The 24034-nt window shown below is 40.1% G+C and overlaps 3 protein-coding genes across 3 annotated transcripts in view; 2 read left to right on the forward strand and 1 right to left on the reverse strand.

Annotated features, from left to right (window-relative positions):
- Window positions 1-17195, reverse strand: part of LOC138054408 (testis-expressed protein 11-like) — a 31145-nt gene extending 13950 nt beyond the window's left edge. The window contains exons 1-20 of the mRNA XM_068900851.1: window positions 17147-17195; window positions 16574-16795; window positions 16328-16407; window positions 15789-15819; window positions 15576-15625; window positions 15024-15149; window positions 14008-14091; window positions 13828-13913; window positions 13668-13719; window positions 13269-13353; window positions 13029-13042; window positions 12846-12939; window positions 12670-12751; window positions 11807-11894; window positions 10817-10880; window positions 10076-10158; window positions 8397-8492; window positions 1829-1873; window positions 1611-1713; window positions 450-559 (exon numbers count right to left, since the gene is read on the reverse strand). Of these exons, the coding sequence (XP_068756952.1) occupies window positions 450-559; window positions 1611-1713; window positions 1829-1873; window positions 8397-8492; window positions 10076-10158; window positions 10817-10880; window positions 11807-11894; window positions 12670-12751; window positions 12846-12939; window positions 13029-13042; window positions 13269-13353; window positions 13668-13719; window positions 13828-13913; window positions 14008-14091; window positions 15024-15149; window positions 15576-15625; window positions 15789-15819; window positions 16328-16407; window positions 16574-16795; window positions 17147-17195 (1644 nt within the window). The remainder of the gene's footprint in view (window positions 1-449; window positions 560-1610; window positions 1714-1828; window positions 1874-8396; window positions 8493-10075; window positions 10159-10816; window positions 10881-11806; window positions 11895-12669; window positions 12752-12845; window positions 12940-13028; window positions 13043-13268; window positions 13354-13667; window positions 13720-13827; window positions 13914-14007; window positions 14092-15023; window positions 15150-15575; window positions 15626-15788; window positions 15820-16327; window positions 16408-16573; window positions 16796-17146) is intronic.
- A 1181-nt stretch (window positions 17196-18376) lies between these two features.
- Window positions 18377-21300, forward strand: LOC138054409 (uncharacterized). Its single transcript, XM_068900852.1, has 6 exons — window positions 18377-18447; window positions 18538-18686; window positions 18835-18965; window positions 19392-19446; window positions 20560-20617; window positions 21114-21300. Exons 1-6 carry the CDS (start codon window positions 18377-18379, stop codon window positions 21298-21300), a joined length of 651 nt encoding a protein of 216 aa, XP_068756953.1.
- A 948-nt stretch (window positions 21301-22248) lies between these two features.
- The window catches only part of LOC138054530 (biotin--protein ligase-like), a 12779-nt gene continuing 10993 nt past the window's right edge, over window positions 22249-24034 (forward strand). Inside the window, exon 1 of the mRNA XM_068900986.1 lies at window positions 22249-22474. Within this exon, the coding sequence (XP_068757087.1) occupies window positions 22339-22474 (136 nt within the window). The 5' untranslated portion in view covers window positions 22249-22338. The remainder of the gene's footprint in view (window positions 22475-24034) is intronic.

Raw genomic sequence — 24034 nt, forward strand, 5'->3', positions numbered from 1 at the left:
TAGATTAGTGGTCGACCGAAAAATCTCATTTCTTAGTACACCAACAACCGAGTTTTTCTCCGCCTTCAGACAGACCTGTTTTTGTTGTATTTGCCTCGACTTAAGATTTACGAATTCTGAGTTGGTTGTTGTTGTCTAGTGTAATTTGCAGGAGCGAATGCTTTGGGTTTTTGCCACTTTCAGTTCGTTAACATCGTTCCAATAGTAACACACAGGGCCGTAGCCATTATGAGGCAAACCGAGGCACTTGCCTCAGTCATTTTTCCGTGTTTTTTTAAAATAAAGCGTGATTCCAGTGTTGTCTTTAAAATATATTCATCATAAACACCTAAAATACCTACGAAGAGAATTTAACCATGGACATTGCCTCAGTTATTTTTTTTTCTGGCTACGGCCCTGACACACCGTAACTACACTCCTTTCATAGCAGTCAAAACACCATGATTTACCTCGAGTGCCAATTGGGCAGCAAGGCATATCAGCAAATGGGCATCAGATTCCATAACTTTGTTTTCTGGCTTCGAGCCGACTTCGCTCATTTTAGTTATAGCTTCTACAGCTGGGGAAAAGCAGAAAAGATCAATGTGGCTTCTTATTTCATGTTAGATCTAAGGTGATTCCTCAGAAAAAAAAGTTGTCGAACGATTTTCTTGAAACTTTCCCTGAATGTTCCCTACTAATCCTTGTTTTGAGAACTACAATAAAAAAGATATGTCACCGTGCTTTCTTAGGAGATATAATGGGCCAATCTTACCCCATTGATGCCTTATTTCATCGGTTCAGGGTACATTTTGCGGTAGCTACACGAGAGGGTTTTTAAAGTAACACTTGAAAAAACACCTGATAGGTAGAAATTCTAGAGCATATGGAACACTGTCTTATATCACGGTTTATGGAAAAATAAAACGACTCAAAACGTTTCTCGAGTCGTTGTTTTCAAGATCATAGTTTATATCCCTGGGTAAGGGATCGTTTTTTCCTTCGGATTAATTTTTTAAAATTGTTTTTGTTTAAAGGGGATAATTTGTACACCAAAATTGTTGAATAAAAAAGATAGGTCACCGTGCTCGTCTAAGAGTAAACTGGAGTAAAACACGATCGTACCTGTCTATCTCGCTTATCGTAGATCGAAACAACAAAATTCGCCATGTTCTTGCAATGTGCGCGCTTTTTCGCAAAGGATTATGGATCATTCACAACTTCTCTTACGTGTTTTGAGAACTGTTTCAAAGTGTATAATCGACTTATATATTTACAATCTTGCAAATTTGATCCAATTTACAAATATTGACACACCATATGCGCAGTACAGGATGAGCAGTGCAATACTGAGGAATCACCTTAAACCATAAATAAAAGGATGAACAACGGTCTTCGGTTGAAGAGGGTCCTCTTGAGTAATGTCATACATCGTTTCAGGATCCCCTGCAATGTCATTGTCAATGTTTTGACAACAAATAAGTTATCGCCCGGCCTCCAAAATACAGAAAGGAAAGGCAAAATTTTTATTTGAAGTCCATGAAAATTGTCCATGGCTACTAATTCTCAGCTACTTGGGGTGACATCGTGTTACTAAAATCGGTGCTTCTGTTAAGAGTACATATACAAACCGTGGTCATCGTCGCCCTCCATTAGAGCAATTTTGAACTTGTAGAAGTGAACTACAGAGCTTTCAGGATCACTTTTTTCCGCGTCGTCAATGGTCTCTTTGGCCTAAAAACAACGCCGGGATAAAGAAGCAGGAAATAAAAAAGAAAGAGCTAACGAAGCAGTGGCTGGGAGAGCCGGGAAAATTAATAACTAAAACTTTTACACCATTTCAACAAACCTCCTGGTAATTGTGAAGATTCATGTAACAGCAACATTTATTTCGCTGCAAAAAAAAAAAAAAAGCATTTAGCACATCAGGGAATTGGCTTATATTTCCTTCCCTGTAATAAGGAATCGTGTAGATTGCTGTGCGGGTAAGGTTTTTACTTGAAATATCCGTCTTTATTATATAGATATTGATGAAATATCAGGATTTCTCCTTTTACTAAAAACTCATATCTTCACCGCGCGCAGTGAACATATCATTTTTATCTTTCACACGAGAGAATACAGGTGTTGTCATGGTAACCAACCCGATTAGCCAATAAAACGAGAGCTTTCTCTTCATTGTAAGATACTTTTGTGCTTTAATATAATTCTTTTCTACTACATTAACATTTTTATTGCAAAATTTGAGATTATCATGATTTGTTTTTCATAACTTTCATATCTTGTTTTATGTTACACAACATGCGTGTTTTAGCGGTTGGTGACCACTTTTTCATCATTTCGAAACTGAATAAAACAAGTTGTTTTACATCTTGACATTTCATCAATATCTATATAATAAACAGAACATTACATGGCCGCTTGGGGATACGAATTTTATCTTCTCGTGCTGAAAGTATCTCTAACTCGTTCGCTTCGCTCACTCGTGAGAGATACTTGCAGCACTCGAAGATAAAATTCGTATCCCCGCTCGGCCATGTAATATCCTCTATGTAACAAGAAATTCCTTCTTCGACTGATCCATACTCTACTCAAGGCGAGTGAAAATGTGAGCAAAATCTATTTTGAAGATTATAATAAATCTATTCCCATGTAGTTCAGTAGTCACACTGTACTATTTCGGCGCTGAAAACAGTAAAGTAAGCAACTAAAAGCCCGCCATTTTGTGTTGCTGCTTAAGAGGCCTGAATGCTATGTATTCAATATATTATACTCCTCCCTAAGAAAGGGGAAAGTCATTACTAAACAATGAAATTCAACAAGTCTTTTTAACGTAAGCAGTATTCGATGTCCGCTATGAAATCTAAATGTCAATTAAATTTTACAGATAAGTCTGCTTGGTCTTTCCTTTCTGGACGAGGGCACCTTGGTACTGACTGTGGTGACAATGGTAGTCCTAGGGTACTCGTTTCCTCCACAGTATTTCCCAATACTGATTCCGCGGTGTCTCCTCAGGCACTAGCTTTTACTCTCTATTGCCTACAACAGCACTATTCCCATGACTTGGTGTGCTGGACTCCCTTGAAAGTGAAGGGGCTAGTTTCTAAAGAAACTGTGGTGCTGCGTCGGTGGGGAAGTAGTATACAAAAATTTGGTTTTATCAACGGAGTTGATAATGTAAATTGGCCACCGTGCAGAGATTCTAAAAGCTGACGTTTCGAGCGTTAGCCCTTCGTCAGAGCGAATCCACTTGAAAGTGGCTCGGAGCCACACAACCTTCCTCTTCTGCCTGCGACTCCACCGACTCTCCCACGTGACTGCTCTCTCTACCGCCAAACGCTAAACTCGAAGAAGGGTTGCAACCCGTTCCTTTCGAGTGATCCACGTGGACAAAGCGTATTTGGTCACAACGAACAAGGTACTTGAGTGATCCGTCCCGGAATCCACTTTTTAATTGCACTTTTCCAGTTACGAACCAGGACAACTCCATTCAATTTGAACTCTCGAAACTTGACGCGTCCTTATGGTACTCTTTCTGTTTCACCTGTTTTCCCTCCACTACTCTGTTTGGATGTGGCTTCAGAAGTATCAAACAGTTGACGATTGTTCCGTGAAAGTGGCTTGCCGGTGTTCCAGACTAAGCCTACTTGCTTTCCCATCAAGCCCTTGTTCGGTCAAAGCCACTTCAGCCGTCTGTACGATAGGTCCAGCAGCCCCATTTGATGCTGGATGGTACGGTGGTACGCGAGTGAACTTGACTCCATTCTATTTCATGAATTTGCTGAACTCCTTAGCTGAAAGTTGCGGTCCATTGTCGGAAACAATGAGCGCAAAACACAAACTGGTTGTGGAACTCATGGGAATAATCTCCAACCATTTCGAATCGCCGCACAAACATGATAAGCACTAACACGCTCTGCAATGGCAGAATCCAGTCCAGGGCCCGGTTGTTCGAAAGCCGATTAACTTAATCCAGGGTTAGCGTAAACTTTTGTTTCATGTTTCCAACTTTTTGGTTAAAGTTTCTTTTGCTTATTTTGTTTTTCAAGATCAACATCTACTAATGTAAATTTTATCCGAATAGAGCGGTTTTCAATTGAGTGTCGAAAGTAATTAGATAATTACTTTGGTTTATGATTACTTCACTCAGTGATTAGTTCAAAATTCTCGCGCCATTTTTTCATCCAATCAGAAGTGAAACCAAAACCAATCGTGGCTCACGCGTGCACATTTTCCCGCGCTTTGTGTCGGCTACGTGTAATTACTTCGAGTTTTGATTGGTTTGCCAGATTGTCTCAGTCCGTCTTGATTGGCCAAAGTAATTACTTTGGTTTTGGTTTTACGACACTCAATTGAAACTCGCTCTATCAGCGTCGAACAGCATTTGGGAGTAGAGAAATAAACTTATTGGTTAATTTTTAATCTGGGATTAGCGTTAGTCGGCTTTTGAACAACCGGGCCCAGGCCACCAAAAATAACCCCTTGCCAGATAATTCATCCGACAGATTCCACGATGCTCTTGACGCCAGTCATTCAACAAGAGAACACGATGTACTTCGGGGATAACAACACAACACACAGCCTTGGTCAACTGAAAGTTCGTGCTTGCTTGAACAATATGGCTGTAACACGGGATCTTCATCTTCTGAAGGCCATCCATAAGGTTAAATCATTCACACGAGAAAAAGTGGATCATACCTTATCGGACAGTAACAGGCAGCTCGTTCACGTAACTAATCAAATACTTATCCACATCCAACCTGTCATCAGCAGAGGCAGAGATACGTCTCGACAAGGCATCTGCATTTACATGTTCAGCAGACCTGCCAGACAATACCATACAATACGATGCATACTTATTTGATCACTCCCCATAGGCCAATGTAACACAATCAACGAAACGACAGAACAGAATAACAACAAGAACAACTCTAAGAACCCCTCAACTGACCGGAGGCAAACCAGTGGCTGTTTACGAGTGTGGCCGAAAAGTTGAACAAGGGACTAATTCAACGAGTGGTCAGAACGGATCTTAAACCCAAGAACTCCGGATCTCAAGGCAAGCGTCCTAACCAACGGGCCGTAGTGCCTCCTTACCACATAGCGGTAAGCTGCTAAAATCAAGGACCACCTTTGCATTCCTGCTGCTTACAACGGGGGTGCACCTGTCTTCGGACCAAAAATTGTGACTATGGCTGGTGATCCGTTCCGCTCACTAGCCGTGAGAGTTTGAGAGGCAAATGTAATGGCCTGCCCATGGGGGAGGCACCACAGGCCAGGCGAAGTGGTTTCTTAAGGTCATAAGGAACCAACAACGAAGAATCTTGCAAATGCCGCCTACTTTTCAAAAAAGCACCTCCACATTCCTCGGTCCAGTTCCAAGGCCTGTCCCTTTGCAAAAGGCTGTGGAGGGGGTGCTGGGTGGTGGCCAGATTAAGGAGAATGTGGCAGGGGTCTAACGCTATGCTGGTCAATCCAGTGTCCAAGAAACGCAAGCCCTGGATGGAAGAAAAAGCACTCGGCAGGATTCAGTCTGATGCCATGATCATGTAAATGCCCAAAAACCTCCTCAAATATTTTAAAACGTTCCTCAGGAGAACCTTCTGAGATGAGGATGTCACCAAACTGGCATACCGCGAACTTCACTTCTTACAAAAGCTGATCCATAATTCGCTCAAAAATGGCTTAGGCCCTGGAAACTCCAAATTGTAAACGCTTATACCTGTATAACCCCTTGTGAGTGCACTTCTTCTTGCCATCCAGCTCAACTTTCTGTTATGCATGTGATAAATCAATCTTGCTCTAAAGACCAGATAGAGTCGCAAACAAATATTCTGCACACGGTAAAGGGCATTGGTCAACATCACCACACTGGTTAACGATCATCTTATAATCACCACACACTCGCAAAGTCCCATCCTTCTTTGGGACCAACACAACCGGGGCAGCCCAATTGCTTTGGCTCACCTTGTAAACGATCCCTTCTTCCTCCAATCTTGGCAACTCTTGCTCCATTCTTCTCCTAAGAGCATAAGGAACCGGCCGTGCCTTCAGGAAGATCATAGGTTCTTCGTCCTCACGAACAAGAATCGAAGCTTTAAACGGCTTGAGATGTCCATAACCCTTTTCAAACAGGACTCGTTACTTCGAGATTAGTCAACCCACAGCGTTTTCTTGGGAAACCTTGAAAATCGTTGCACAATCTAGCTTCATTTCCTCCATCCAATTCCGTCCAAGCAACACAGGTTTGTCGCCCTCCGCCACAAGAAGTAGCTGCACTTCCTGGGTTTGAAACTTCTGATCACCCTTACTTGAATTTCCCCCAATAGGGCTAACTATGTTGGCTTCAATGACAGATGTATGAATAATTTTCTGTAAACTGTTTCAGAAACAACAGGCACAACGGATCAAATAACCACTTCCATTCTGATTGGTTTGCCCTCCAATAACAGCTGGACTTGATAACCCGATCTACGCTGATCTTTAAAAGTGAGGGTATACAAACCAAGACCACTCAGATTACCCTTGTGAACGCCTCGGTGTGGCAACTTTGTCAACCTTGTTTACTGACTCATCTCCGGTCGCGCTGACGTCTTCTTGGTTTTCCTCTCCCCTAACAAATTCATCTGGATTTGCATGTTTTTGAGTTCACAAACAAGTCGGCCCTGTAACGATTTTTCTGGGAAAACTCCGAATTCATACTTCAATGCCAGTCGCTTTAACTCAACCACAAACTAGGCAACCAATTCGCTCTCAAGCTGATTTAAAACGTTACCGCTATCAAAGTGGGTTTTCGAGAGTAACGCTCAAACAAAGCTTCCTTTAGCTTGCCAAAGGACTGTACAGGTCTGCAAATAATTCCGGCCTGGCAAGGATCCCTGGATCGGAAATTATCCCCAAATTGGAGTGCAAATGATTTCCCGACCGGAAATGAGGACTCCATGAAAAGTCCACTGATATATAAGGAATCTACGAAATCCTCTTTCATAAAGCAACAAAATAAGCCGGTAAACATCTTGTTACAAATTAGCATGTATATTTTTGGGCAAAAAGAAAGGAATCGTTTACGATGCTAACCCTACGTTGTGGAAGTGCACAAAACTTTAACGTGTCAGTTTCGGAGATTATGAGGACACCTTTCATTTCAAAATACATTATTGTCCACAATTCGCTCTTTCTTTACGATTTCAAAAGTCTGTTTTAAAAATTTTAGATAAGACACTTAACTGGGTGCCATTCACAAACTTGTTCTTGAATCGGTGGATTCACTTGCACGTGGACTGTTTTTTAATGCGTGAGAACTCAGCTAAAAACAGTGTCTTGCAAAAGCGATGTGGGAGAGAAGAGAGCAGATTATTCAGACGATTTTCTGTGAGAACATGCTGTTTACCCTTATGCTTGCTTTCGTTTCGTATCCCAGTATTTACGGTGTAGCTATAACGGATAATGACAAATCTGGGAAGAAAAGGCTGAAAAGAAAACAGAATTCCGGCTTAATGATTTTGTTGTTCATTTTCAGGAGAAGGCCTGTTCCTGGTTAACTATTTTTTACATTGTACTGCTAAAATTTCCTTCGTTTTGTTTGCCTATTTGAAAAAATTGAGGAGTGTCGCACAGTTCCTTCACATTTTGGGCGTTGCAATCGTAGAACAGAAAAATGTGCATGTTACAGTAAACAGGAAAATTGCTCAGTTGCACTGAGTTGTTGCGTTGTAAATTTTGAAGTTGCAAATTTACATGCTAAACGTTCGAATGTAATGACTTTTGCGTTCTAAGTTTAATGACTGTAATGAATGTTGCGTTCTAAGTTTAATTAATTAATGAATTAAATCTTCTCTCTAAATTCTTCAGTCCATTCCATTGTCAATTACTGATGAGGCAACAGTTTACGGTCCGAGATCATTTGCGGTCTAATTTGGGGATCATTTGAGGTCCAATTTGGGGATCATTTCCGGGCCAGGATCATTTGCAGGCCTGTACAGGACTTCTCTTTCGGTCGCTGGGGGGCTAGCAAATTGCGAGAAACACCGTACACATCCGCTCCAGTCACACCGATTAATGTAGCAACTTCATTGTCCTTTTCGGCATAAGTCGCGGCAAAAATTAAAGTGTAAGTCTACACGTTCGATACAGCTTGCAATATCGTCTTTACCATCCATGTATTTTCCCAATTGACCTTCAAGAGCCATCCTTGTCGCCAGAATTGAACTATTTCGGCGCTGAAAAAAGAGTAAACAGCTGGCCCCAGTTGTTCGAAGGGTGGATAGCGCTATCCACCGGAGAAATCACTATAGGCTGGATACCTCAATTGGTTTTGCTTGTATTTATCCGCTGGATCTGAGTGATATATCCAGTGGATAGCGTTATCCCCATTTGAACAACCGAGGCCTGGACGCTAGTACATTACACACACTAACCTGTAGTTTGCCGATATTCTTGTCACTTGCATCATTTGAGGTAAACAAGCTAAGCGAGTAATTGTACCAGTTTATGGCTTGTTCGTAGTCTTTGTCCTGTTGGTAAAAGGTGAAAGTGAATGAGATGGTCAGTTGGTGAGAAAACTATCAGTCCCCTACCGTGCATAAATTTGATAGGTATGCAAATAAGATGGTTTTTTTTGTGTGCCTCAGTGTTACTTAATGATAAACTATGAAAGTAATAATAATAATAATAATAATAGTAATAATAGTAATAATAATAATAATCATCATCATCATCATCATCATCATCATAATCATAATAATAATAACAACCAGTATTTAGAAGCGCACATATCAAAAAACTCTCATGGCGCTTTACATAAGTATAAGAAATTAATTAAAATTAACTTAAAAATGAATACAATAACTGTCAATAAATATAGGAAATAAATATGTTTTTAGATGCTTTTTAAATAAAGGCAGAGTTCCAACAATTATGACATGGTTAGGCAGGCCATTCCATAATTTTGGTGCAGAGACTGAGAATGCTCTATCTCCATATGTTTTTGTTCTTGATGTTGGTGTTGCCTGTGTTGCTAGGAGTCCTAGAGAACTTGAGCGTAATACTTGAGATGATTTTCTCTCCTATAATAGTTCAGGGACATACCCAGGGCACAGTCCACAACGAGCTTTGTAGACAAGGCGTAAAAGTTTGAAAACAACGCGGTACGAAACAGGAAGCCAGTGAAGTTGCTGTAATAACAGGGTGATGTGATCGTACTTGGATGAACGATTGAATAGTAGAGCAGCTTTGTTTTGAACCCTCTGCATTTAGTTAACTTGATATTTGGGCAGTCCAAAGTAAAGATGGTTGCAGTAATCTAGCTTTGTAGCAGCAGTATCATATTATACCAAAGTCTTCATGGAGTGCTTTCCCAAGCGATGTTCGGTTACAAGGAGCTATTCGAAAAATCGTTGTAACCTCCTTTGTTTGGTTACTGAAAGTAACATCATCTTACTTTGGCACTTCATCTTGAACTATGATAAAACTGAAGTGGAACTAATAAAAGAGGACTGAAACTTACAGCACAGCCTTGGAACTCCATTAGGTAGGTACATATGTTGTCGGTAAAATCCGTTTTCAGGTTGAATCCGTTTTTACCTGGGTTAAATTGGTGATCCTCAATTTACCTGGTAAATAATGACAAGAAGTGTCTTGGGTTGAGCATGTTCGTCGTTTTAGTGCAGTGGTGAAGACGCTTGAGGGTCCGAGGTCGAGGACCGGTAAGTGCACAGTAAAGTTCTTTATTTCCTCACTATGTTGAAATGTTGAGAGCAAATGTATAAGACGGAACAGAAATCGATAAGATGATTGGAAACATTAAGAGGATGTGTTGAGATACCCAAGTCCTTTTTGGGGTGTTGATATGCGCAAGTCATTTTTGGGGGGTTGATAGCTGCTTTAAACTACGTAGAATGCACATTCAATCTAGGTAAAATGAGGATCACCGATTTAACCTAGCTAAAAACGGATTCAACCTGAGACCGGATATGACCGACAACACATACACACAAGAACACGTAGATAAATTATAGGTCATATGCTGTCTTTGACTTAACAATAAAAAGACAATAATGCAAGTAACAAGTAGTCAAGATGTGCACGTGATACGAGCCTGATAGAGAGAAGCAGCTTTTTCCCACAAAAGAACATGGAATCTTTGAGACAACTCGGAATCCAGGGACTTTCCAATCTGACCTGGACAGAGGGAATTTGAGCAAGAGCTGATACAATACCAATAAAATCAACTTTATCTAAAGGGGTGACGGATAAAGCGAATGAAGAGAGAATTCCAGCGTGGTTATTTTTAGTTGTTATATTTCGGCTGGAGAGTTTCGTATTGGCAGCGGCAGGCGTGTGCGATCGCAAGAAATTCAATGGGTTTTCCCTCAAAGAACTATTACAAAACACTTTGTTATCACGCTTCCAAAGTAGGTATGCCATCTTGCAGTTGTAGACGTTATGAAAACCCACTCTCTAGCTTTTTTTCACCCCTTTCCCTTTCTAATTTCTCTCTGTGTAAGTTAGCCTCTCACGCAGACCTTCTTAGGGCTTCGTCAAGCGTTCCTCCCCTATGAGTGTTTGTTTGTTTGTTGTTTAGGAGGTTGAAGTATTGGCAGCTATATAGCTGATGTGGATCTGCTATGCCCACCCACCCATACACTCACGAAGGACAGCCACAACACCAGGAACTTCATCACCTACTCTTCTCGAATAGCGTGTGGGTTCTTTAACGTCCCATACGGAACTTATGAACATGAAAGATATTTGTGAGACGGGGCCTACGGTTTATAGTCCTTATCCGAGAAGGATAAGGTCGCTTTGTGTAAGTGAGCTCCCTGGTTGCTTCACATACCAACGATACAACTTTCGATGAGTTCTTTAGCAGCCATATCTTGCTTGTTTTTCAGCAATAAGTCCTACCAAAACAAGCAAGCTTAATATAAGATAACTTTAGCACGTATATTATGTTTTTAAAGTATCCAAGTATCTCTCAGTTTTCTACCCTGATGTCACAGTCGATATTAATTTATGTTGTCCTTGAAAATTCAAGGGCATGTACAATGCAAAAGAATAATTAAGAATATTCTTTATTTAACGAGGGCGGCATGATAACCATTAAATCGTTTCTTAGCTATGTTCCTCAAAGAAGACATGGAACGCTATCATTCGATTTCTCAAATGTAGTTGAAAATGTGACCAGCATTTTCATGCATTTTTTAAAGTCCATGCGATTGGTGGAAAGGTAAACGTTTTAACCCATTGACTCCTGGTACTGGGACTTAACAGATTTTACTCTGTCTAACGCCAGACGATTTTACTCGTCAACTGGGAAGTTAAAGAACTCTTGAAGTTAAAGAACTTCAAGAGGTAACAACGTCTGGTAGGATAACAGGTCAAGTTTCAGGCTACAGGTCAGGTCACAGATTACCAAATAGGTTATTTCGGGTCAATTCTCTTTGAAAGAAGCCTTAACTCTTTAATCTTAAACCCTAATAACAGGCTCAAAAATAGTTTTAACATCGTTTTGAGGTGTAAGGTTAGCCTTGGCGAACGTCTTGAGGCAATTCCAGTATCGACCTGGTTTCAGTTGATTTGTGACCAGCTGCGGCTTCAAAAGAATACATTTAATATCAGCTGGGATTCGTAAAGAAAGGATGCGTTTTTATTTGTTTCATTCATTTTTAAGTCGACAAAACACTTGCAGAGGATTAACCCGCATCAGTTAGCTTTAGGAGGCACTCAGGTGTTGCTCAGGATTAAAAAAGAACTTCAAGTTGTGAATGGAACGTAATCTGTATGGCAATGGTTATGTGTACGAACTAATCAGTTAACAGAAACTCACCAATTTCTCTAGTTTAATCTTCGAAATATCAGGAGAGTTTCTAAATCGTGACTCCAGGATTTTTAAGCAGTTAAATGCTAATTCGGTCCTATGGATTAAAAATAATATGACGGCGATGACGATGAAATCTGCATAGTTATTTTATTAAATTTGCCAGTCAAGCTGGCAGAGCGCCACAACAGCTTGCGCCAATTACTGTGGCCCCTTTTTTATCCTCCCAACCATGATACACAACAGAAGACAGACCACAACACCGGGAACTACGTGCCCTACTCTTAGCGACAAGTGTGTGGGTTTTTTTATGTCCCATATAGTAACATCACGAGTCGCACAATCCCAGTATATGCAGGTAGTGTGGGCCATGATAGACTAAGGGCGCTTTCCTTTTGTCAGAACTGACCAGCCAGACCGGGCATTTAGGAGAACGAACTCTACAACGTCTTCAAATCAACACGCTTCGGAGATGATAAAAACGTCTCCACAAGAATGCGAGGGATTAATCATGCAAGTGTTCCATCAAATTGTTACGTTTTCTTTGCAAACTGACGGGTCTGGCCGGCCATTTCTAACAAAAGGAAAGCTCTCTTAGATTTAGAAGTTCCTAGGTACTTTATTTTCGGTGCATTTAACTAATAAATATTAATAAATTCATCACTATTAATTCATGGGGAAAGGGGAGGGGAGTGAAGAGTGTACATATATAGGCTGGCTTTTTCTGATACCATCTTAACTGGTTTTACTTTAATTATCTTCACTTCTATTGTCCTTTATCAATGAAATAGAATGAATAAATAAATGAAAGAAGAAAGGAAGGAATGAGTGAGTGAGTGGGCGAGTAACAGTGACAGTGAATACTTCCGTACCTCATGTACTGCATGGCCAAATGTACAACGCATACACCAAGTTCTACTTTTAAGTCCGGATGTTGAAGAGTTTCCTCAAAGGCTAAATAAACAAAAATACATACAAATCAACTCACAATCCAGTCACTTTTAAATTATGTTTCAGCAAATTTAGTCATAAATGTTAAGTGAAGTACCTGAAAACAGTCTGCTGTCTGGAAATGTTTCATGTCCATTTCCCATTGCAAGTAGTTTTGCTTTGAGATAAAGACCAGCTGGATGACTGCATTCCTTCAAATGACAAAACGATGTGGGCAGACATTGATTGGTGTTCAAGTCAGTGTCATTGAATCAGTTTTGTACATCAAAGTAATACTTACAGAATTTGCAAGGTCTGAAAATAAATGCATTAACAAAAAAATTAAGCATAATTATATTGCTTTATGGAAATTTATAAAGAGTATGAGCTAATAGAAGAAGGGACATTTTAATGAAACTAGCAATCAATGAATGAAAGATAACCCTAACCCACCTCTTGGATGGGTTCAAGTCCAGTCAAATGCGCATAAAAATTGTATCAAATTGGGTGTTATTAAAAATATGATTTTATTCAGTCTTGCCTGTTGCGTTGAGAGCCATTTGCCAGTTTTGTTTAGAGTCCCAGTCAAGATAAGCATTTGCCATGAGACGCAAGGTAGTGGCCTGCTGTAAAAAAGATTAGGGTAGGGTTAGGGTAATGTCAACATATATAGATATGAAACAGAAAGGGGTCTTGAAAGACTCACTAAAAAGAATAGTTTTAATGGATGCTTAAGCCAGGTTGAACTTACCTTTTTCTTGGGCAAACTTTACAGTCGCAGAAGAAACGCTTGCCCAAATTTTTCCCTTACGGATGGTGAGGGTCATAACTAGTTTTCTGTAATTTCTTTAATCCAAGAAATACAAAAACGGGACACGTGATTCGTCTGGGGGATAACACTGATGTCTGATGATTGGGCTTCTTAGTAAGAGAAACATACCTCCTTTTTGGTGCCGAACGGGTCCCGCTCCTTCCGTAGATCGTAGCTTTCCCTAAGGAGTTTTCACAACAGGTATGTTATGAGGCATAACTGACCACACGTAGCACTACGCTTTTAGTGTAACTGAAAGCAAAAAAAAACATACAGGTCATGGTCTTACCTAAGCCAGTGTATAGAATTCTCATATTCTTCCCGATAGTATGTATCGACTCCAAAGTTGTAGCACATTTCTGCTAGAGTGATACTCTAAGAATTCAAAGCAAGCAAAAGATGCATAAGATAAGTTAATTATTCTTTGTACGCCCTTACATTAAATGAAACCTTCTGACTTGCTACATACCTCTTTTAAAGGAAGCTTTGCTAACAATTCTTTAGCTTTGTTTACATATCGGAGTGATGCGTCATGGTGATTCAAAGAGAATCCCTATTTCAATTAGCAACATAATCATTATTACCTCTTAACTTAAGTTTGAAAGGTAAAATTCTATGCAATCAAAAACTAGAGAAACGCCAGTTTTCATAAATTTTGCATTTTTTCCTAGCAACAAAAGAAAAGTAATAAAACACCTCAATGATGCCGAGCCACAATCTTCAAATCTAGATCCAGTATCAGAACTAATCAGAAGAAACCATCGGGCAGCCAATTTCGGCCCCTATTCCCCCTCGCGGCCCCTCCACAAGGCTTCAAAAGTTCTGGTGCTGACCAGGAACTCAAGAAGTAAAAGTGACCAACTCTAATCAACCCAACCTTACATTATCATTACGCTTCAACCAGATGAAATATGAAGCTTTCTCAGCTACCTGTTGTGGGGCAGCTACCAATGTTTTCATCTCTCTCTTGGTAAAACCAAACCGATACCGCATAACCAGTTCATGACTAACGTAGCCCCGGCAATCAACAGTGAGGTGATCATACTCTGGACGCCAGCCAGCCTCTCTGCAAGGATCTACCGCTTGTATTTCTGGTCTTCTGTATCGCCAAAATTCTCTTTCTAATGTACCTTTAGTTCTAAAAGAATCACTTGTCTAACATCGTCACTACACACTACCACATCTACCTGGGCGCTTACTAGTAGTTACAACAGGAAAAACAAGGGAACCGATCATCCCCTCCTCACTACTATAAGAGGAGCGGGGCCCTCAGAGTGCGGTTCTCGGCCTCCAGCGTTCCCTTGAGTACTTATGGCTGCGAATCATTGAATTTGGAACTTTTTCCTTCGCAAAGACTGTTTAATGCTTTCTTTTTTTTCCCTATGATAATTTAGTTCCTGATCTCGATTTGACCCAGGCTGTGTTCCCCCATGCTATGAGACACTTTCAATAAAGTTTATCACCTAAAGACTGAATGATACTCACAGCTTCAGCTCTGTAACAAAATACTCTGAACATGTGGCGCTCACTCTCTGCTACTTGCTTGTTGTGTTCCACTGATGCTGATTCTTCGCTTCTTAAAGCCCAAAGTTTTTGTAATCCATCCCAACACTGCAAAGTGACATCACGGGCTGTGACTGTGTGTGTAGTCCGATCACTCTTCTTGTTATTCTTAATGAGTAATATTTGCAGTACGAGCCCCAGGGTAGTATTATAATTAATGTCAGGTAAAGAAATCGAAAATGGTTAGGTTATCCATTTTAACGTTAACCAATGAATATGTTTGCAATATATCATTAATCCTTTCCAATATACGAGATTTCGGGAAATGTTGCTTTTCTGAAAGCACCTTGCATTCACGCATGAGAGATTGTAATATTTTCAATCAGGTGTGTATGACTATATGAGTAGAAACCTCTCCCTTGCATTTTTGTACTTCAAGCAACAATGTCGAATCGCCACAGTCCGTCTACTATGATATTTATATAAAGAGAGAAACAATCATTTTTGAAATTCATAAAATCACTTAAAACTTACCCCAGATGTCAAAGAGAGGCATTCCTCTGCCATGGCTGGGTTCTGACAATCTGAAACAGATTGAGAGCAACTGAACAGGTAAAAAAGCATTACTACGCTGTGCGTGATCTGATTCGCTTTATACTGAGGAAAAACTGGAGAGTTTTGGAAGACGGTTTGTAATGTTATGAGCTAAGTATTAGTTACATCGAGTTTTTCGCCACACATACTTACCAAGCCAAGCTTTTCCTGTTTTGGTGGCCATCTAATCAAAACAGAGAGGATAATAAAATTTGTACCACTTTAACCTTACAAATTTGTCGAAGTTTTATTTTTATCACTTTATATTTATGGAAACCATTTGGGCAATCTTTGTTTTTGTTTTGACCACCATAAATCGGATACTTTCTACATCTCAGGAACATAATTATAGCTTACATGCTTTCCACATACTTTATTTGGAAAGGTCAAATTAATTGAACTATAGGACTACCAGGATCAAAGTAAACAAGCGGTCAGAACGGGTCTTTTCTTGAACGAACCCGGGATTTCCGGGTCTCATGACACGCACTGGACGGCACTGCCCCTTTTTATGAAGTGCAACTCAGTTCTTCAACTTGTAACATTAGAGTGATACAATAGATCACTTCACTTCACTTCTTTAATAGTAGAGCCCATCCTCAGAGCATTATTTTTCGATACGGATCATTTGTCTCATAAATCTAAAACGCATTTTCTGTGTCCAAATCAATAGAAATTTTTTCCTTTCGTACCACTAACTGTTTTCTGAAGGTGACTTCACTCGTGTCAGTTGCATTCGCCAGAAATGACAGGTTACACGCTGCGTGCCGCACTGAAATAAATTAAAACACAATTTATTTATATGATAGTAATAGAGAAGGTGCACCGCATTCTAATTGGTTTTTGCCTCATGACTTTTGAAAAAATTGAGTCAAATCAGTTGCAGGGGCTGTCAGCAATCCTATGAGTATTAGCAACTGATGAAAAAATGATCTTACGGGTAGCATTGTTAACTGCTCCAGTTTGTCCACCAGTCTTCATCGCTACAGCAATATTCCACAGTGTGACAGCACAGCTATGAATCTGAATAAGCGTGGAATTGTTTTCATCTCTGTCAAATTCCAGCTGGATCATTTTGTTTGCAAGGCTCGATATCCGATCTGTCAGGGCTGAAACTCTTTCCTCGTTGCTCTGATTTTGAAGCAGATCCTTTACAAGAGCTGTTCATTTGATAAATTGGAAAAAAAATGAAATGAAGCAGATTTTCGAATGTAAGCTCTTTGAGAAAAAAAAAACCAGCTTCCATTCAACTCATTCTCTTTCCCAAACGTCCTCACTTTTTATGGAAAAAAATTGATTATTATCGAAACATGCACCTTATTGCAATGATTGTGTCCTGGCTGACAATTATAGATTCACTTTCCTTGTTCACCTTTTTACATATATGGTTAGCCCTATTCTCACAAAACAATTTTCTTTCAGATTTTTCAGGCTTAAACAACAATTATTAATGTAATTAATGATTGAGAACCCACCAGTATTAAGGTGATATTATCACTGAAAATTCTTACCTTGTAGTAAAGTTGAAGCATTTCCAATGTCTTTGACGTAATCCACCATTTTACCAAATGTCAAAAAAAATTTTCAACAAGATGAATTCTGTGTATGTTATAAGTAATATGTAAGTTCCTGACTAGAATCGAAATATACTTGTTGACAGTTTCAAGCAAAAAAATAGTCCTTAAAACGGTCTTGTAGTTGTTTGTAGCTTGGTTTTAACAGTGCGAACCAAAAAAGGGCGCGAAAAGCGAAGCGGAATACCCTCGACGCGACAGCCATTTTTGGCGCGAAAATCTCAGCGCTGTGTGATCTTCGAAGAAACAACTCAAAGCTTGGATGTAAAGAGCTGTTGTACAGCGCTAGGAAAAAAAGAGCATTGCAATCACAGTGATAAAACTTTATTTCTCAGAAGGTCAGTGTAATGATTATTACATCAGTCCATGATGGTCTTATGTGATAATCATTCTTCTCTTGTTCGTTTCAGTGATATTTATGTTGTTACATTAATGTAAAAGAGGAAAGTGATGATGTCATTGGTGGTTGCAGCAACTGAATATAATTTCACAAAATCAAGAATGTCTTCGAAAGTAATGGAGCAATACTATTCAAACTTGGCACAAGTTTTGACCTTCAAGAAAGATGTAATATGATGATACAAAGTCTATTAAATAGAGCCCATGTTGCCCTAGGTATTTCTCGTCAACTCTGGAAATGAATGGTTTTTGGTTAAGGAAGAAAAGCAGAAGCTCATCCTTGCAGAAATTGGATCCGGAAGAGAAATTTTGTTATGGCAGCAACAAATTAAGTGACATTTTATATCTTGTACGATGTACTTTCCTGATGCCATGTGCCTGGTGCCAACCATTTATTTGTCTTTCGCAACTGCTGATGACGTCATCATTTTAATCTCTCGGACCATACCAGGTAATTCTTTTCTGGTCTATACTGTGAAAAGTCTTTCAAATGAGCATCAGTTATGTTTTACTTCGTAGGCACTTTAATTAGTAATCATTGATTAGCGCAAAAATATTTTAATATATTATCCGGCATTTGTCTGATCACTTGTCTTCAGCCTGTTCTACAATAAAAAAGATTCACACTAAATTGTTGGCAATTGTTCTTTTTTCTATTTTCGCCCACGTCTTTTTCCTATATCTTTTCTGTCTTTCAATTTAATTGTTAATCTGTACATGCAGAATCCATGTTTCCAAAAGATGGCCGTTCACCCTAATCACTTGAACATGACGGGCTTTTGCGAGAACGATCCCAATTCGATACAGAATTATTCCGGAATTGAACCCGAACAGAAAAGGTAAGTGGCTTCTTATCCTAAAAGGCCTCATTTTCATTAAAAAAAAAATGGCTTAACATTTACTCAAAGTATTATCTTTCCTTTTAGCAGCTATTCGAAATCCTTTGTGCAAGTGGAAAATGGTGGGTCAGCCAGCCTGCAGGAGACAGGCGTTCCAGAGGGGTTTCCAGCAGATAACATGTCAATAGGGAGTTCCAATGATGACTCAGTCGCCGCAGCAGCAGTCTTTCGACATCTAGGTGCAAATAACAAAGCTGAAACTTAGAACATTTTGATCCTATTCTATAACTCTAGCCTGTTTTGGGCTAGAGGCTCCCTCACTGGAATCATGATACAGATATCTCTTTACAGAACATGTTTACATCTTCTCCTGCTCTTATTAAACAGATAATCTTATACGCCAGCAACTAGACGAAGAAGTCGATTCACTAAAAAGTAGTGTCCACAGGATTCTTTCTGAACAACAACAAGAATTTGCTAAGGCCTTTGGGCTCTATGAGGAAAGCACATCCTCGCAGGTATGACAAGCTCCCTCCCCACATCAGATGGCATTGTTGGCTCCGTTAGTAGAGAATCGGACTGTATCGTTCAATGGGTCTGGGGCGGGTTCCTGAAAGGTGTAATAAATCTATTCCGGGGATAAATGTGCACATTTATCCCTGGAATAGAAATATTTCATCTTTCAGGAACTGGCCCCAGGTGTCCTACAATCAAGGTTTTTTTCGGTTAAAGGACTATAAACCCTCGCCCCTCTCTGAAACGTCTCTCATGACAGCGACGATAAGGGTCCCACACGCTTATACATATACACATTACCATACTTCATACTCCAGTCCGTTTCCAGAGTATACGAAAGCGTATTTGAGCATATTCATATGGAAATCCAGTATCATTAGTAAGTGCTACATCATTTATCATTGCCTGGAACCCTATTTTTGTTTTAGGCATCAACATCCCATGTTGTACCTCAAAGTCACAACTTTGATGATACCAGCTCAGGTAGGCTCATTTTTACGTCATTCATAGTAGCAATATCCACGCTATATAGACGATCATACTAATCAATTATACTAATCGTCTAACCTTCACCGAAGTGGAGGTGGTTAGTGGTGGATATTTACCGCGCCGCTCGGTAAATATCCACCATTAGTATATACTAAAACAGTGGATAGCGTTGAACGCGGGCGCTGATTGGCTCGTCAAACTCCGAATATCCTGTGCTATTTACCTCCGAGCAACTCGGGAAAAAATGGCGTCCCGATTTGCATCCGTAACAAGTGAAGAAAACATCCAAATTAATTTTTTGTGCTGTATATTATCTCACTGTTTTAGTATATAATAAAACAACTATTCACCTCAGTGAGGTGAATAGCGTTGGATATTCTAGCGTTGGAGAGGGTTAGCCGCTTCGCGGTTCGGAAAATAGGGAGCTTACGAAACGAGGACGACGACGGATGCGAGGACTTCATTTAAAAATACGAGTTCGCGTTATTCATATCACTACGAAACTATTTCATGTAGTTCCGCGTTAAAAATGTGTAGTAACTGTCGAGCAATTAAACTGGAATGAGGGAGTTGGAAGCGTAGAGAGAGAACTGAAAATTCATTGTCATGTGCTAACGTACTCCACAGAACCTTGAATTTGGTCATTTCACGTCGTCATTTAGGAGATGACGGCAAAGAAATGTACGAATGTGTAAAACGCACGTGCAGAGCGTGCAGAGCCATTGTTTTTCTCACTAAACCTATTGTTTTGTAGCATCGTCGTTGCTGTCGACGTCGCCGTTTCGTAAGCTCCCTAATATCCACCGCTAGCCACCTCCACTTCGGTGAATAGTTGTTAACTACCCAACGACACTGAGGTGAATAGTTGCGTCTTAGTATATACTAAATCAGTGAGATAGCATAACACAAAACGATGATTTTAACTCATTTATTCCTGCAAAGATTACAGCACTTTCGGGCGCAAATTCCGCGCCAATTCCTCGGAGGTGAATAGCAAAGGATATCCGGATTTTGAGTAGCCAATCAGCGTGCGCGTTCAACGCTATCCAATGTTTTAGTATTTTTAGTATATACTATATAAAGACTAATATCCTTGCTATACAGTAGACGATTGTCAACTTCTAATGCAAAACAGCTCAGATTGCGAGGCAGCAATGGCTACTCAGTAAACTTGTACTCATGGGTATTAAACAAAAATGACTGTCCCTTATTTTAAAATGCCCTATTTTTTTTCACATCCACCTGTGGGTTGTAATTTTGAAACTGGTGACATATATATCCCTGGCTGTCTTAGATGTTTGAATACTGAACAATTTTGCTTACCTTTTAAAATGGTCAAATAGACGATTGTCAACTTTTAATGGAAGACAGCTCAGACTGCGAGGCAACAATGGCTACTCAGTAAGTACATGGATAAAAATGACTTTTATGCCCTAATTTTTTCAAAATAAAGTAATCATAGTATGTAACCTTCATTTCCGTCTCTTCATTTTATACCGCGCCTCTCCAGTCTATTGGCTTCCCAGGAAACGCTTTGTACTTATTGAACGGGAAGACGGCGCCAATGATGATGATGATATAGTGCCATGATAATCCTCGAATCATACTGGCAAGATTTATTTTGTGAAACGTTATCTTATTTGTGATGTCAATTAACACAGGTACGACTACGAGGGAAATATCTGTTTGAACTGCAGGAGTGAGCTGACGGGTACAATCACAAGCCAGGAAGAGGAACAAAGCATTAAAATGGATGAAGATATGATAGTCATGAATTACCTGATGCGTTTAATGATAGCCTCTTCAGAAATAGCTAATGTCTTAAAACGCAACGAGTTCAGAACCTAGAACAATAAACTGATTTCAAGAAGACCTGTTTCTATCACTTGACTGTGATAAAAACGAGCGGAATACAGGCTGCTCCTTTCCGCCGACAGACCCAACCAAGAGTACTCGCTCCAATTATGAGTACAAGTGTCAAGGATGGCCTTTTTACAATTGAGATACAATGAGAAAAATACTTGTCCCACAAGCCGGCTTGATAGTTCACAGGAGGTGCCGGAATTTGATTTAAGTTTTTATTGTTTTACAATGATGCTGAAACGTATAGCTGACGCTATACAAACATTTGCTATTCGTTAATGTTGATATCATAGCCTGCAAAGCAAGAGTTTTATTTTGGTACAGAAACGCCCCCAAAAATGAGTGAAGTAGCAGCCTTTAGCGAGGCTTTTGAAAGGTGCAGCTGGTAGAAAATTGGGTAAGGGGACAAGAGGCGGTAGAGAAACGGAAACTCCGCCATTCGTCTCCTTTTCAATAAAGATTTGAGGAAAATGAGCTACTTGATCAAAAATCCCACAAACCGTTTCAATCGGAGCCCCCGGTTCGCCATTGGAGCAACGGCGGTCTAACAAGAATTTTCATGGGCGCTTACACTTATCTTAGGGGCCGACCATTTAACTTTTGGGGGGGGGGGAGTGGGTGATTTCTGGTCAGCAAGAATTTTTTTTTCTAGCAATCTGGTGTGCAGGATATTTTTTCCCTTTTTTTCCACAAGCTTTCTGTTAAATTTGTTCTGCATGTAATTTTTTTCTTCCGACAAGGGCTTGCAGGAAATGTTTTTTCAAAATCACCCACCCCTGAACCCAAAAGTTAAATGGTCGGCCCTTAAAATGAGAGTTTGACCTATGGGACTCGTGGTGGGTATATCCATGAGATCCGTCTTCTCCCGCCCCTCCCGAGCCACCATTTTCGACCTAGGGTCCTCCCTTCGAACACGTTACCTCGCTCCAAGCCTCTTTCAGTCTTATGAACCAAGATGGCGGCACCATGACGGATGTGCAAGCATCTTGTGAAAGCCTTTCAAAATCTGGCTGAATTGGATAAATGCCTTTGCTTGGGGCAGGATGGATATCTGGTTATACTGTTACAAAACTCTTTCGCCGGTTAGGGCATCTAAAATGGTACTCAGCATATGAAAGCCCTGTAGCTTCTAAAGAGCTGGTTTTCTCGACATTAAGAGGTGAGCTTCGGTAAATTAAGCTTCTGATTCTAGAATAAACAAAGATGTTCGGTCCATTCTGTAGAATATTGTTAACTTACCCCTTGAAATCCCCAAGGGACCGGACCTGGAACGAGTTTATATCGATTTGAAATAAGTACCAAGTACTTACGTTTCCGAGGAGGGGTTAAGTTACTAGTCAGGAAAGCTCCTAATTATATATCGTGAGGTCAACCAACAAGCACACTCAACGGTTCACGGTTCAAAAGTGAGTTGGATTCATAAGATATTACACGGCCCCTTGCTCGTGTTTTGGGTTACAACCGGTGTATCTCATGACTGCCAATCAGCTGTTATCTCGAAAATGGAAAGAAAGGAACTTTATTTAAATTAAGTGTCTTGCGCTGGAGTACTCATTGGGGACACTGTAAACTGAGATTAACAATCAATGCAAGTGAAGGCAATTGTTGGTTTTGAGGATGGAGAGGTTACTGTGAATGAATGAATATTTACTTGCGAAGGATATTGCATTTGGTAATGGGGCTGGTAGCCCTGGGGCCTTTTAAGGTTATTGCATGACATTCTTGTCATAACATGCTCCCTGTAGTGACTTTTCAGGGCCAATAAGCAGCTCACAATATTGGACTGAAAGCTTACATGTCATAAAGCACCTCTTGTAGGTGTTATATGGTCTCATGTCTGATGTCAGAGCACAGCACCACAGCCAGATGTAATCAGCTGTCATTTTGATGAGGGGAAGTTAGGGTTAACTTTAACTCAGCCCACATACTATCACGGAGAGGTGGGAGGCACACAATTTCCAACCCTGCTTATTTGATGCGTTGCCTCCGGCTCTCCCGATTTTTATCAGGTTCTCCTGATTTATTATGAAATTCTGAAAACAAGGAAAAAAATTGCTTAAGTATTTTTTTTGCAATCTGAGTGTAAACGTCACATATTACACTTTCTAATCCTATAATATCTCACCCAGTCTCTCCATTGAGCACCCTGTGTTGTGCAGACTCATAACGCCTGCAGTCTTACTCCATTTAGCACCTCCAAAAATGGCGGACGAGCATTGGTAAGAATAAAGAGCTTAAAGAATACAAGAAAAATTAAGTCAAAATGTAGGAAATGCCACTTGAGAGAAACTAAATTTGCAAAATTTCCTCGGGGGGATATCCCCAGACCTCCCTACAGGCTCATGCCTTTGGCACAAGAACATACTCCCTATTTTCCTTCAAATGGGGTTGGAAAGTCTGGGAAGGTATGGTTTGTGACCAATGCAGTAGCATGACTTCCTAGAGAGTAGAGCATGGGGTGTTGCTGGGCAGTCACTCATCCAGGTATTAATCCCATCCAACCAGACTTAACTTAGGTGGACAAATGGGAACCAGTGTTTTCCTTTTCCTTTCCTTAAAATGGTACAAATTGCGCAGATAAAATTTTAATGTGTCCATTCAAGACATACAAGTATGTCCGTGTTGATCATCATCAGTAACTTAAGGGGATGGGCTATTACAGTGCATTTCACAAAGCTTTTGACAGGTGAATTGCAAAGTTCGTTGTAAATTTCATAAG

Source organism: Montipora capricornis, chromosome 6 (genome assembly GCF_036669925.1).
Source record: "Montipora capricornis isolate CH-2021 chromosome 6, ASM3666992v2, whole genome shotgun sequence".
Taxonomy (NCBI): domain Eukaryota; kingdom Metazoa; phylum Cnidaria; class Anthozoa; order Scleractinia; family Acroporidae; genus Montipora; species Montipora capricornis.